We start from the raw sequence: 13,297 nt of genomic DNA, 5'->3' as shown, positions 1-13,297 counted from the left end.
GTATTGATCCAGGTCATATGATAGATAGCAGAAATTAGGTAGCAGTTACATTGCGTATTATATATAATTGTTTGTGTAGCAAATTCCTTTTTATGTTATGATAATATTATTTTGACAGACGTAAATTAAAATTCCCATATTTACCAGCATCCCCTGAAATATTCTAAGCCTGAACCCGATGTAACAATTAACTTCGACAGCTGACAGAACCAACGTGATTAATGGCATTGCTTGGCCTTAAGGATGAACAATTAGATTGTTCAAATGTCTCTTGGAATGTTAATAAGATTGGAGGGGTGCCTGTAAATATCATGTACACTACTGAATTGACATTGCTTTTAAAGTTGTTAAACTTTGAGTGGAACACGTGTTATCAAGTGAAATAATAATTATTTAACAGGTTGGGAACACTTCCCCTATAGAGAGATATTCTCGCTAAAACGCGATTATCCCTCTCTAGCGAGAATAAATATATCCCGAACAACAGAGAAAAACACCCGTGGAATAAATCTCTTCGTGTTTCACGTGAAAAGAAGAAAAAGTGCTAAAATGTGTGATGCTTCTGGAAATATATTAATCAAAACAAAAACACTCACGATGTGTATTGGATTTCAGACTGCTTCTCTCTTACACAGCAACTTTGATATGAAATTTCTTGACTATGTTGTCAATTTCATAGAGACAATTCGCTTCATGTTGAGTGTGTGTCGCACTTATTCAGCGTTGCACGGGATTTGCCATTATTTTCAATAAAGACACCAAAATACCTGTTTATGGTAATGTTTATTTCTCGCTAAAAAGGGATAATCGCGTTTTAGCGAGAATATCTCGTTATAGGGGAAGTGTTCCCAACCTGATTAATGATAGAAGATTTTCATTTGATAGATTATGTGTATTCGTAATGATTTTGTTCATGATAATATTATATTGAAAATGTTTTTTGAAAATCTCTCTATCGATCGATCGATCGAAAGAAACATCAATAATTTCTTATTGAAACGGTTTTGAACTTCTGATAAAAGGAACTTTTAAATAAAATTTTTAAAAACTGGAACTTTCAAATAAAATAAAAATTGATGTATGTTTTTTTAAAACATTTGTTATGATGTTATCTATTGATAACTTGTTAAAGCTTGAATCCATTTGTCCAATATGAGTATGGCTTTCAACACTGAAAGTACACTGGGGCAAAATATGTCCTTAGGAGGTTCACAAAACACGAACAATCACAGAAATAGATAAAAATAGTACAAATCACGGATTCATAAAATGATAAATCTTTTATTTTTTTAATATAGTATATGCTATTGATTTGTGACTTCGAACATACTTTGAACTTTTTTTTGTTTACGTAGGTATAGGGGATATGTAGGTAGAATCTATCAGTCAGACATTTTCCATGCATTGTGACGTCACTAATTGTTATAACCATGCAAAATTTACACTATATTACAGACGGAATACTATATTTCTTTCATAATACAAGTATAATATTTTCTTTAAATCGTTATTTCTTATAATTCTTCAATAAGAACAATTTACAGAATTTCTGTAACTTTGGAATCCGTGACTAAAAAACGTCCGTGACTTTAAAATTGTTGGTGAATCCGTGACTTATAAAATCACCCGTGACTTTTTGTTTATGCAATTTCCGTGATTTTATGTGTTTATAATGGATGTAATAAATAATGATAAATGTGTTTCTAATTTTCAATTTCATTGATCCATAAATGTTAAAAACGGAATGTCAATTTCATATCTTTATCTGTAAAACTTTATCACAGTGCAATGTCAAATTCTATTTCGTCCGCTTTTCAAATGATCATTGCAAATAATATAATGCATTCTCCAGAACAAAATATTGCTGTTCACTTTATGAATTCAGATGTTCAGAAAAATGGAAATTCTGTGGTGTTTATGCAATTGCAAATGCAGTGGAGTTGTGTTTTGGTGGACTCCCAGAAAACATTACGTTTAATACAGAAGCAGTGAGGCCCCATTTAATGGATTGCATTGTATTATTTATCAAATCATGGACAGATTTGTTTTCAGTCATGGATACCATAATTTATTGAAATTCTATAAATTGAAGAATTCATATGTCTTATCAATATCTTATCAATAATGATAAAATACTTGTATTATGAAAAAATATAGTTTTTACATGTTTATATAATGTAATGAAAAAATCATGGAAATATTGCATACAAATCACGGACAAATGTTTGTGATGAAACAATTACGGTGACGTCACAATGCACTGAAAATTTCCATGACTGATAGATTCTAACTACATATTCCCTGGGGTGTACACAAAATTTAAAATATGCAGGGACTATTTTATTATCCGTGCAAAATGAATCCATGATTCGTACTATTTTTTCTATATCCGTGTGTACGTGACTTGTCCGTGTTTTGTAAATGGCGATGTCCTTAGAATACTTTGGATTATTTTCAGGATTGGATGCACCCAACATGCAACATACCAAAATGCCCATCTTGTAGCACTTCCATGCTGCTAATTGTTCAGCTGTACTGCCCTTTAGAGGGGTCCCCTTACCACAGGACTTTATACTTGTTTACCTGTCCAAAAAAGCAGTGTTGGTGCAAAGATGAAAGGTATCATACATAATATTATTTATTTTTGTTTTTATTGTTTGTATCATCCAAATACAGAATTCTAATTTCTTGCCAAATTATCAACTTTTAACATGGTTGTCTTCTTAGAAAAGCATTAAGTCAATTTTGACAAACTTTGCCCAAAGCATCCTAGAATAAAGGGGAATGTGACTATTATCATTTTGGTCAATGGGCCTCTTGTGGATAGGGTGAAAGAATAAATAAGAAATGAATAAAAAAAAATAGGGTGGAGTCATTTAAAAATCTTCTTCTCAAGAAGCACTGGGCCAGAAAAATTGAAATTTACATGAAAGTTTCCTGACATAGTGTAGATTCAAAATCATGGCCCCAGGGATAAGGTGGGGTCACAAAAGGGATCAAGATTTACATTGGGATATATAAGAAAGATCTTTCAAAATGTTCTTGTCAAGAACAACATGGCTAAGATGAGTGCAGATACAAGTTTATTCAAATCGTGACCCCCGGGGTTAGGTTGGGGGCAAAATAGGGGATCAGAGTTTTACATTGTTATATAGCAGTGCCATGATTAGTCATATTAATATATAAGCATCTCCAGGTACTGCAGATTCAAGTTTCTTCAAACCATGGTCCCTGGGGGGGGGGGGGGGGGGGGGGGGGGGGGGGTAAAATGATGCCACAATGGGGGATCAAAGTTTTACATAAGAGCATATTGGGATGCAATTTATAAGAATCTTCATCTCAACAGCAGGACCATGATTAGTAGTGCAGATTCAAGTTTGTTCAAATTAATACTTACCGGTGGTAGGGTGGGGTCAAAATAGGGGATCAAAGTTTTATATGCAAGTATCTTCAGGTAGTGCAAATTCAAGTTTGTTCAATTCAGGGGCCCCTTGGGTAAGTGGGGCCACAATAGGAGATCAAAGTTTTATGTGGGAATATTCAGAAAATTACTGAAAACAAATTCTTTTCAAGAGTAACAGGGCCACACTAAATCATATCAAAATGCAAACATTCGTAAGTTGTGTGGATTCAAGTTTTTTATGCTCCTTGACTAAAGTTGGGGAATAATTGTTTTTGTCCTTTCTGTCTGTCCAAAATTTTAACGTTGCTCATAACTTTTAAATGGTGAGTGATCGTGCTCTCATATTTCATATGTGCATTCATTGTGTCAAGACTTTTCTTTTGGTACATGTACCAAAGTGTTTAACCTTGTGACTTTGGAGTTTGACCTACATGTAATTCTAAGAAAAATTAACCTAGGCAATATATCCTGAACTATTTAAGGTAGGACTTTCATGTTTTGTATATAGATTCCTTATGGCAAGACCTTACATTTCATACATGATCTTTGACCTTGTGATCTTGACTCCAGTGTTTGACCCAAATTTCAAAACTTTAACCTTGCTCATAACTTTTGAATGGAGAGTGATATATCTTTCATATTTCATGTATGCATTCCTTTTGACAAGACCTGTCTTTGGTACCTAAGTCTTTGACCTTGTAACCTTGATTTTGGATTTTTCTCTACTTTTTAGTCAAGTTAACCTAGGCAATATCTCCTGAACTGTTTAAGAAAGGGCTTTCATATTTTGTATATGATATATTCCTTATGACAAGACGACCTTACATTTTCATATGATGATTGTGGCCTTGTATCATGGTTATGACATGACCATTTGAGGCCAGGTTGGGGCCATATTATGGGGTAAACAAATTCATGGGAATAAAGATTGAAAAAAAAATCTTTTTAAAAATCACAACAGCTGAAGAACAGCAAGGTCATGGTACCTCAGGTGAGCAATGTGGCTCATGGGCTTCTTGTTTGTTGATGTGAATATATAGGAACAAGGAACGTCTTCAGTATCTTGTACATCAATATTTTAACAACTCATTGTAGCTTAGAAATTTCTATGACTTACTGTAAAGATCAATGCTTTTTTATTTTTACATGCTAATTAAAATCTTATAAAAAGAATTTAGATTCTCACAGGGCTGATGGGCTGATTAAAATTCAGCTGCAGAACTGAAGCTCTCTTGGCAGAAATTGGGATATCTGGTCTATCCGGATTTATCACCATAGTGTTCAGAGTTCTGCAGCTAATTAAAGTTAAAACTTTATTTTTATAAGCAACACTCAGTTTGAATTTTTTGAGAAAAATTACAATTTTGATAGTACTCCTGTATGTCTGAAAAGGACCAATAGTAATTCTGTTTGATGTCTCTTAGTTGTCAATAAATTAATCTTGATGTACTTGGCAGCTGGTGTGTCCTAAGGTCCCAGTCACTGGATGCAAATTACAGAAAACCCTCCCTCCCGGCGAAACTAGCGAAAGAAGACATGTTTGCCACTGAGGATGACTGGGGTGAAGATGTAGGTGACTTGGGTGATTTTCCTATGATCAGAGCTGGCAACGTAACAGAAGAGACTGCTAAATCAAATTCTAGGACATTAGGTTATTCAGATGCATTGAAATGTGGGACTGATGTTCAACATCCTCCTGATACTGCGTTCACTGAGGTAGCTGTGACAGAACGAGCGCTTAGTAATGAATTAGATGACCTGACTATCCAAGATGGTGGGGATGAAGATATAACTGTTGATGACCATGAAAAATCTGCTGATAATGAGAATGGAGATGATGAAATGGTCATACCGGATGACACTTTACAAAATGTGATGCAACAGATTGAAAACAGACAGACAACGAGCAGTGATATGGATGAAGGGATTACTTCAGATAGACTTGTGTCCTATTATCTAAGTGTGATTGAAGAAGCTACTTTGCAAGCAGAGGAAGACACAAGTCATCTGAACAAATTACTAAGTGACTATCAGAGAAATGAAGGGGTGGATCTAGCTGGTTTACTCCATTCAGAGTTACCTTCCAGGTAATAGTATAATATTTTGTTACAGTGCATGTACTAGATAACTTAAGGGCAGACACACAGAGGTTAATATTCACCTGTTAGGTCATCTTTTCTCTGTTCATCTGCAGTGGTGGATCTAGAGGGGGAGGGGTGTTAACTAGAGGGGGAGGGGTGTTAAAGGGGTTACAAAGCCCCTTTGGTTGAATATTTTTGAACAAAAATGGTCATTTTGGGGTTTTCAACTCCCCTTTAATTTGAACAGAAGAGGTACAGACTTGGGTTGCTGGATCTACCACTGTCTCGTATTGCACTTTGCATCCAGGTCGAGGATTACAAATGTTTCAAGATGAGGAGGTCACAAAGACAAGAATTGTGGTCCATGGATCTCTTCCAATATCTTTCATATTAAATCAACTTACTGAATATTCTGTTGAGTTGGAAAATTTTGCCTCCATTTTAATTTTGTCCAATTTATCCTCATCCTTTTAATCTACTCATTACTCTAAAGCAGCTGTAAATGATAATGGATGAAGTTAAATTGGATCAAACTTGTTTTTCAATGCATCTCAATTCATATTCTATGTACTGGTAAATTGTACATTTGTAAACAATTCTGTGTATAGGGATTTGGATTTTAGGTGGTGCATCTAAGTTTGGAGAAATAAACTGCTAGTCTGATGAACATTTTACTGTTGTTTCAAAATGCATGAAGGATAAGGAGGACAGTGGCAAGAAAATGAATTTTCATCAAACTACATGTACGTAAAATCATAGAGTAGAGGACTCAATCCAATCATGTCCATATCATGCAAGGGAATTATGGGTATGGAAGAGTTACCTTCCCTGAAAAGCAGTGAAAACTGATTAACATTGCCTCACTAGTCCTGTTAAACTTGCTCTGAAATTAATTTCTGTAGATGTAATTCACACATTTGTAGGAAGTATAGATAAGATAAGATAAGTTTTATTCCAATTTTGGGCCCAGAGGGCATAACAGCAAGACAGTTTATAAAGAAGGAAAATTTCAAAATTAGCTACAGGTTACATAGACTGCAAACTACATGTGGATGTAGCATGTTGGGGAAACGAGTACATACATACATGTATATATATGAATTGCTAATCAGGTGTATACACAAGTAAATGGACAATATCAGTATTATACCAACATATACCCTTTCAATATTTTTTAGCATCTTTTTCGATTTTATAATCTAGTCAAAGATATCAATAATGTGTGAAAAGTACTATGTAAAACTTTATTTTTACTATTGTTTCACTCCGATATGATTTTATGAGAATACATGTCAATGAACTGTTTTAGGTCACCTGAGTAAATTCAAGTGACCTATTGCAATTGGTTTTCGTCCATTGTCATCCGTCGTCAGCCGTCCGTTAACAATTGAACATTTTTAACTTCTTCTTAATAACTACCAGTCCAATTCTTTTCAAATTTGGTATGAAGCATCATTGGGACAAGGGGGACATAAATTATAAATTTCAGGACTCCAGCACCCCTGCCCAAAATTGACAAATTTTCAAAAATCTTCTCAAGAACCACACACATGTAAGAAAAACTAAATACATAATGATGTAGAGCAGGAAAGCCTCTACCAAAATTGTAAATTTCATGATCCCCGGGGTAGGGGTTCTGACCCCAAGGTGGGGCCAAACTTGTTATATAGTGTTTATGTGTAAAACACTTAAATAACATTTTCTTTAGTGTTTTTGATACTAAATTGAAAGTAATTGGATAGAGCAGGTAGTATTTTACCAAAATTGTAAATTTGATTTTCCCCAGAGGAAGGGTTTTGACCCCAGGGTGGGGCCAAACTTAGTAAATATAGTATTTATGTGCAAGTTTGCTGATACTGTATAAAATCTAAATGCATACTTAAGAATAGCAGAAAAAGATGTACAAAAAATGGTGAATTTCACAACCCAGGGTTATGACTTTAGGATGAGTCCAAATTAGTCATATTTTGATGTTTTGATGTTAATAGACCTATTATTTAAAGCCTTTCATCAGTGTATGCACTTTTGAGGGCAGTGAAGTTTTAAGAACACATCTTGTTTTATACTGTTGCTGAACATTAGAATTTAGCTTAGATATTCAGAACAGGAATTTTTTTTCGAGATTTCATAGCCCACGGAAGTAGTGATACTTTTTTACTAGTATTCAGGTGACCGATAAGGCCTGTGGGCCTCTTGTTCATAACATATTTGATTAAGCTATTTTTATAGACTTAATAATATGTGGAAATATGAAGTACTCAAGCCAATCTAATTAGATTGTACTCCAGCTTACCTTAAACTACAGCAACATTAACTTGGTGTCGTATAACCACTACATTTATTAACCCCCCCTACATACTAAGGCAGTACCTTTAATACTTATCAATTGTCAAGGATTCTAAAGAACTATACAAGTCAAATTTATTTTGAATATTTTTTTTTTCAAATTCAAAGGAGAATTTGGTGGAGAAAATTGAGAAAACCCCAAAACAAGCCTCCGCGATTTTCTCATTTGCTCAGGTTTGAGAGCCTTACCGCTGTGACATCACAATGTACAAAGAGCTATAACGTGATAGCCTACTACGAGACGTAATGTACAAAGAGCTACAACGTGATAGCCTACTACGAGACGTAATGTACAAAGAGCTATAACGTGATAGCCTACTACGAGACGTAATGTACAAAGAGCTATAACGTGATAGCCTACTACGAGAGGTAATGTACAAAGAGCTATAACGTGATAGCCTTCTACGAGACGTAATGTACAAAGAGCTATAACGTGATAGCCTTCTACGAGACATAATGTACAAAGAGCTATAACGTGATAGCCTACTATGAGACGTAATGTACAAAGAGCTTTCACGTGATAGCCTACTACGAGACGTAATGTACAAAGAGCTATAACGTGATAGCCTACTACGAGACGTAATGTATTTTAGTAGGCTATGATGTCATAACTAGTAAAGTGATGACAAATATTATGATTTTGAGTTTCAATCACGTGATCAGTGTCCTACCTATTCTGAAGTTAAATATTTCATGCAGTACACAATTAATCTGTAGGGATGACAGGAAGTTGTTGTGCTGAATCTGATGCAGGTGGCACCTGCTAGCCTTGGGTGTATGATGTGCTTGTATCACTATTATATCTTGTTTAGCAGTGGGAAAGATGGGATTCAAAGTGTTGGAGAAAAGTATGAAAGAACAGAAATAAAACATGGAGACAAGATGTTTCACCGCTTCCGTAAACAAACTGCTTTATGTCCTTCACAGTGTGTTAGGTAGGTCTGCAGACAATGCTTTTTATTCTTCTTTTTATCACAATTGATAAAGCTGCAGATATGTTTATTTTTAAAAATACATTTACTTGAACTAAAAACAGTTTACATTATTTCATACTAGGTATCAATGGAATGGAAGACCTTTATACATCAGAGAGTCCAGTCCATCACAGAAATCAACCATTGATAATAAGTCTTGTCCTAGTTGTGGTGGCCCTGTTGTGTTTGAACTACAGTTGATGCCAGCCCTAGTAAACTTTCTGCAGACCTCAGAAAATGCAGGTATATAACTTGTTAGAATGGTTTTACTTACTGCTGTACTAGACTCGTAATTGAGAGAACTTTTCAGGGAGATCTAGATTTTCGCAGATAGGAGGAAATATTGATCTTTAGTCATTAATAATTAAGTTGACACTTTTTTAAGAAGCACTAAACAAACGTCAGAACTGCATATTCTCCTGATATGATTGCAGTCTTTAGAAATTTGTACCCAGAAAATAATATCTAGAATTTATACTTATGAGTCCATAAAGTTTGTGAACTGGCCTCATACCCTTTGAAATAAGCTGACTGGTGTTGATGAAATCTGCTGTTTGTTTGTTATTTATGTTTAGTGGATAAATTTACCAATCATCCAAGATGTAATTTGAAAATTCTATATTTCACTGACATGGAGGGAAAAAAAGAGAATTTTTTAATGATTAGAAATTAACTGTTACAATATTATGCCATCCAAAGCCATCAGTGATGTTAAACATGACACCACACACAAAGCCATCAGTGATGTTAAGCATGTCACCACAAAGTTATAAGTTGCAGGTTATCCAAATTCATATGAATTATAAAAAAATGTTATGCAACAACTTTCAAAATGTGAAAGCAAATGTCAATTACAAGTAACATCTTGAGATAATAGAACCAAATAAAGTTTGTCCCTTCCTTGCGTCAAAGACGGGACGTATTATGGTATGGCTATGTCCGTCCTTCTGTCTGTCCGGACCTTGTGGACAGGTTACAGACAGAACCGCAAGCTCCAGGATTTTACAACTTGGTTCATTTGATCATCATGATGAGAGGAAGATGCCTATTGTTTCTCAAGATCAGAGGTCAAGGTCATAGTATCACATAGTAGAAAACCTAGTGGACAGGATATAAACCGAACCGTAAGCTCCAGGATATTACAACTTGGTATATTTGATCACCATGATGAGAGAAAGATGCCTATTGTTTTTCAAGGTCAGATGTCAAAGGTCAAGATCGCAATTTCATTTAGTAGAAAAACATTGTAGGCATGATACAAACCAAACCATAAGCTCCAGGATATTACAACTTGGTATATTTGATCACCATGATGAGAGGAAGATGCCTATCATTTTTCAATGTCAAAGGTCAAGGTAATAGTATCAATTAATAGGAAACCATGTAGGCAGTATACAGACCAAACTGTTAGGGCTAGGACTGTCAGACTTGGTACACATACACCTTATGTCGAGTGGAGGATTCCTTATTGTTTTTCAAGGTCAAGATCGTAGTAGCAGGATACAGATCGAACTGTTGGGGCTAGGACCATCATACTTTGTACACATACATCTTATGCCAAGTGAAAATATTACATAGAGTGTACATGATTTGTCTGTTTTTATGATTCAAAGAAAGTATGTCACACTCTGATGATTGCTGATACTTGAAGCCAGGTTCTACAAATCATGGTGTAAGAAAAACACCCTACATTGTATATTAGCTTTTCACAGACATAGTATGTACCATTGGTGGTATGCTTGTTGAAACTAGTTGTTTAATTACAATGTAAATATTTCTATGAATGTTTTAAATTTCTAACAAATCTAAAGTGTTTAAAATTAAATTATATTACAAGCAATCATTATTAAAGAATAAGCTTCAGGTTTTCCACTTATACAAAAATCACTTCAATTTACTTATCCTTTCACAAAATGTAGAATATTCAGATACAACTGTAAGTAATTTTTATTCAGCTGATAATCTCTTGTACCGATTGTAAGGCTGGACTGATATTGTGAATGATTTTAAATGTTTATGGTGCTATTGTACACATTCTTCTATTTTTTGAGGAAGGCAATTTTGACTGGTTGACTGATTGCTCATGATTCAGATCAGAGTAAGCATAGTGACTCAGTGAGCTTCTTGTACATTTTGCAGGACCCACCACTGAATTTGGGACTTTGATTGTGTTCACATGTAAGAATAGTTGCTGGGATGATCTGTCTAAAACGAGACAGGAGTGTGTTCATTTGCAGCCGGATCCAGACCAACATCTGTTCAAATAAAAACCACTGATGTTGCTTGTTATTATTTCACTATGCAAAACTAATTTTCATATGAAGGTGGTAAAATGTGACAGAATATTTCAATTGTTATGAATTATGGAGTATTTTTAATAATTTTGTTTTTAGCTTTACCTGTGCCATAAGCTCAATTCAGCTTTTCTGGTCACCTGTTGGCCGCCGTCTGTTCATTTTTCTGTCTGTCTGTAAACTTTACACATTTTCAATGTCTTCTCCAGAATCGTAGGGGTATTCACTATTGTCAACCAAACTTGCCATAAAGTATCCTTATATAAAGGGGATTCAAATATTGTTCCAATGAAGGCAAAAGAAAAGGAGGGGGGGGGAGGGTAATTTTATAAGACATTGTGAAAATATGGTGGCATCATTAAGAAGCATCTTCTCAAGAATGACTGGACCAGGAAAGACAAAACTTTAATACATGAAAGATAATTGTTAATGAGTGATGATTCAGAATTGTTCAAATCATGCTGCTCAGGGGTAGGATGGGGCCATAATAAGGGATAAAAGTTTTACATGAGGATATATAGGAAATAATCTTTAAAATCTTCTGAAGAATAACAAGGCCATGATTAGTCATAATTGTATACAAACATCCTCAGAAAGTGCAGATTCAAGTTTGTTCAATTTAAATGTGGCTCATGGGTGTAGGATGTGGCCATAATAGGGGGTGAAAGTTTTACATGAGAATATATAATAAAAAGCCTTCTTATGAACTGCCAGGGTATGAATAGTCATATTGATAGGCAAGCATCTCAGGTAGTAGTGCAGATTCGAAGTTGTTGAAATCAATAACTGCAGGGGTAGTTAGGGTGGGACCACAATAGGGGATTAAAGTTTTACATGAGGATGCATAAGAAAATCTTCTCGAGGAAGGGTAGGATGGGGCCACAATAGGGGAATAAAGTGTTGCCTGGTGACAAATAGGAAAAAATCTTTTAAAATCTTCTCAAGAAGAGGGCCATGATTAATCATACTAATATGCAAACATCCTCAGGTTGCGCAGATTTCAGTTTATTCAATTCATGGGTTGGGGTTTACATGGCAATATATTAGGAAATTTATATAAAAATCTTCTCGAGACCAGTAGAGCCATGGTTTGTCATTTTTATGCAAGCAAAGTTGGAATGTATAGAAAATTTAAAATAAAAATAAATTTCAAGAGTAGCAGGGCTACGCTATATAATTCAATATGCAAATGTTTGAATTCAGATCTTTCTCTTCATCGACCCTGGGGTTAGGTTGGGGCTAAATTTGTTTTACATAATACTTAAATAAGGGGGGGGGGGGCAAATTTAAAAAAAAAAAATCTTCTCCAAAGCAGTGAGGCCATGTTAGTCATATTTACATTGAAACATCCCCATGTTGTGTTGATTGAAGTTAAGGTAAGTCACAACCCCATGCGGCTACCTTGGGGCCATAATTGGGATGAAAGAGGGTAAAAATCTTTTAAGATCATCTGAAGCACAGCAGGGCCAAGATGAGCATTGTGGCCTATGAGCTTGATTACATGTGTCATAAGCAAGGTTAAGCAGATGCCATCCTTCCATCTCGAACACTTGCAGTACCTGCAGTTTTCATTCAACAATATTCAACAGAACAATACTCAGTTGTGATTAAAGTTGTTTAATTTCAACACTGTCCTTTTTTGATGTGATGCAGGTATTCTTATACAGTTATAGCTAGAGAATTTTGCTTTTAGAGTTGAATTAAATTTAAATACAATGTATATCAATTTGATCAAATTTTACAGTTTCGATTGTTAATAAAGCTAAAAATAAAATGTGGTCTTATTTTTAGGTCACCTGAGTCACTTAGGTGATCTTTAGCTATCCAGTTTTGTCAATCATCGTACATCATTTGTAAACTTTTGAACATTTTGAGCTTCTCTGGAATGGCTGAACTAATTTCAACCAAATTTTGTATACATCATCTATGGGTCAAGGGAAACAAAACATGTGAATTTCTGGGTCCCTGTCTCCCAGGGGCCTCAAGGGTGTGGCCAAAACCATCAAAACTAATGCAATCTTTAGAAATCTTTATTCCTGATCATCAAGCAGTCAAACTGTTAGCATAATTATAATGAGCAATGAGCCCTGTACCAAAACCGAAATTCATTACACCTGGGTTTAGGCTCCAGGATGGAGCTAAGTTATTAAATATGCATATCTTTGAAAACCTTTACTTCTGGACATTAAGGAGGCAAAA

General features: G+C 35.0%; 1 protein-coding gene across 6 annotated transcripts; it reads left to right on the top strand.

Annotated features, from left to right (window-relative positions):
* The first annotated feature begins 155 nt into the window (after positions 1 to 155).
* LOC125670578 (programmed cell death protein 2-like) lies at positions 156 to 12,872 on the top strand. 6 transcript variants are annotated; one of them, XM_048905812.2, is made up of 6 exons: positions 156 to 302; positions 2,459 to 2,619; positions 4,861 to 5,490; positions 8,643 to 8,765; positions 8,887 to 9,047; positions 10,944 to 12,872. In XM_048905812.2, the coding sequence occupies exons 1-6, from the start codon at positions 222 to 224 to the stop codon at positions 11,069 to 11,071; spliced, it is 1,284 nt and encodes a 427-aa protein (XP_048761769.2). In that variant the 5' UTR covers positions 156 to 221; the 3' UTR covers positions 11,072 to 12,872. The 6 variants fall into 6 exon arrangements, with proteins under 6 accessions (XP_048761769.2, XP_048761771.2, XP_056018490.1 ...); XM_048905814.2 differs by having other exon boundaries at positions 177 to 776; XM_056162515.1 differs by having other exon boundaries at positions 181 to 377; positions 8,646 to 8,765.
* Positions 12,873 to 13,297: the final 425 nt, after the last annotated feature.

This window comes from Ostrea edulis, chromosome 4, assembly GCF_947568905.1.
Source record: "Ostrea edulis chromosome 4, xbOstEdul1.1, whole genome shotgun sequence".
Taxonomy (NCBI): domain Eukaryota; kingdom Metazoa; phylum Mollusca; class Bivalvia; order Ostreida; family Ostreidae; genus Ostrea; species Ostrea edulis.
Note: the sequence above shows the minus strand (reverse complement) of the source record. Positions and strands in the feature narration are given on the sequence as shown.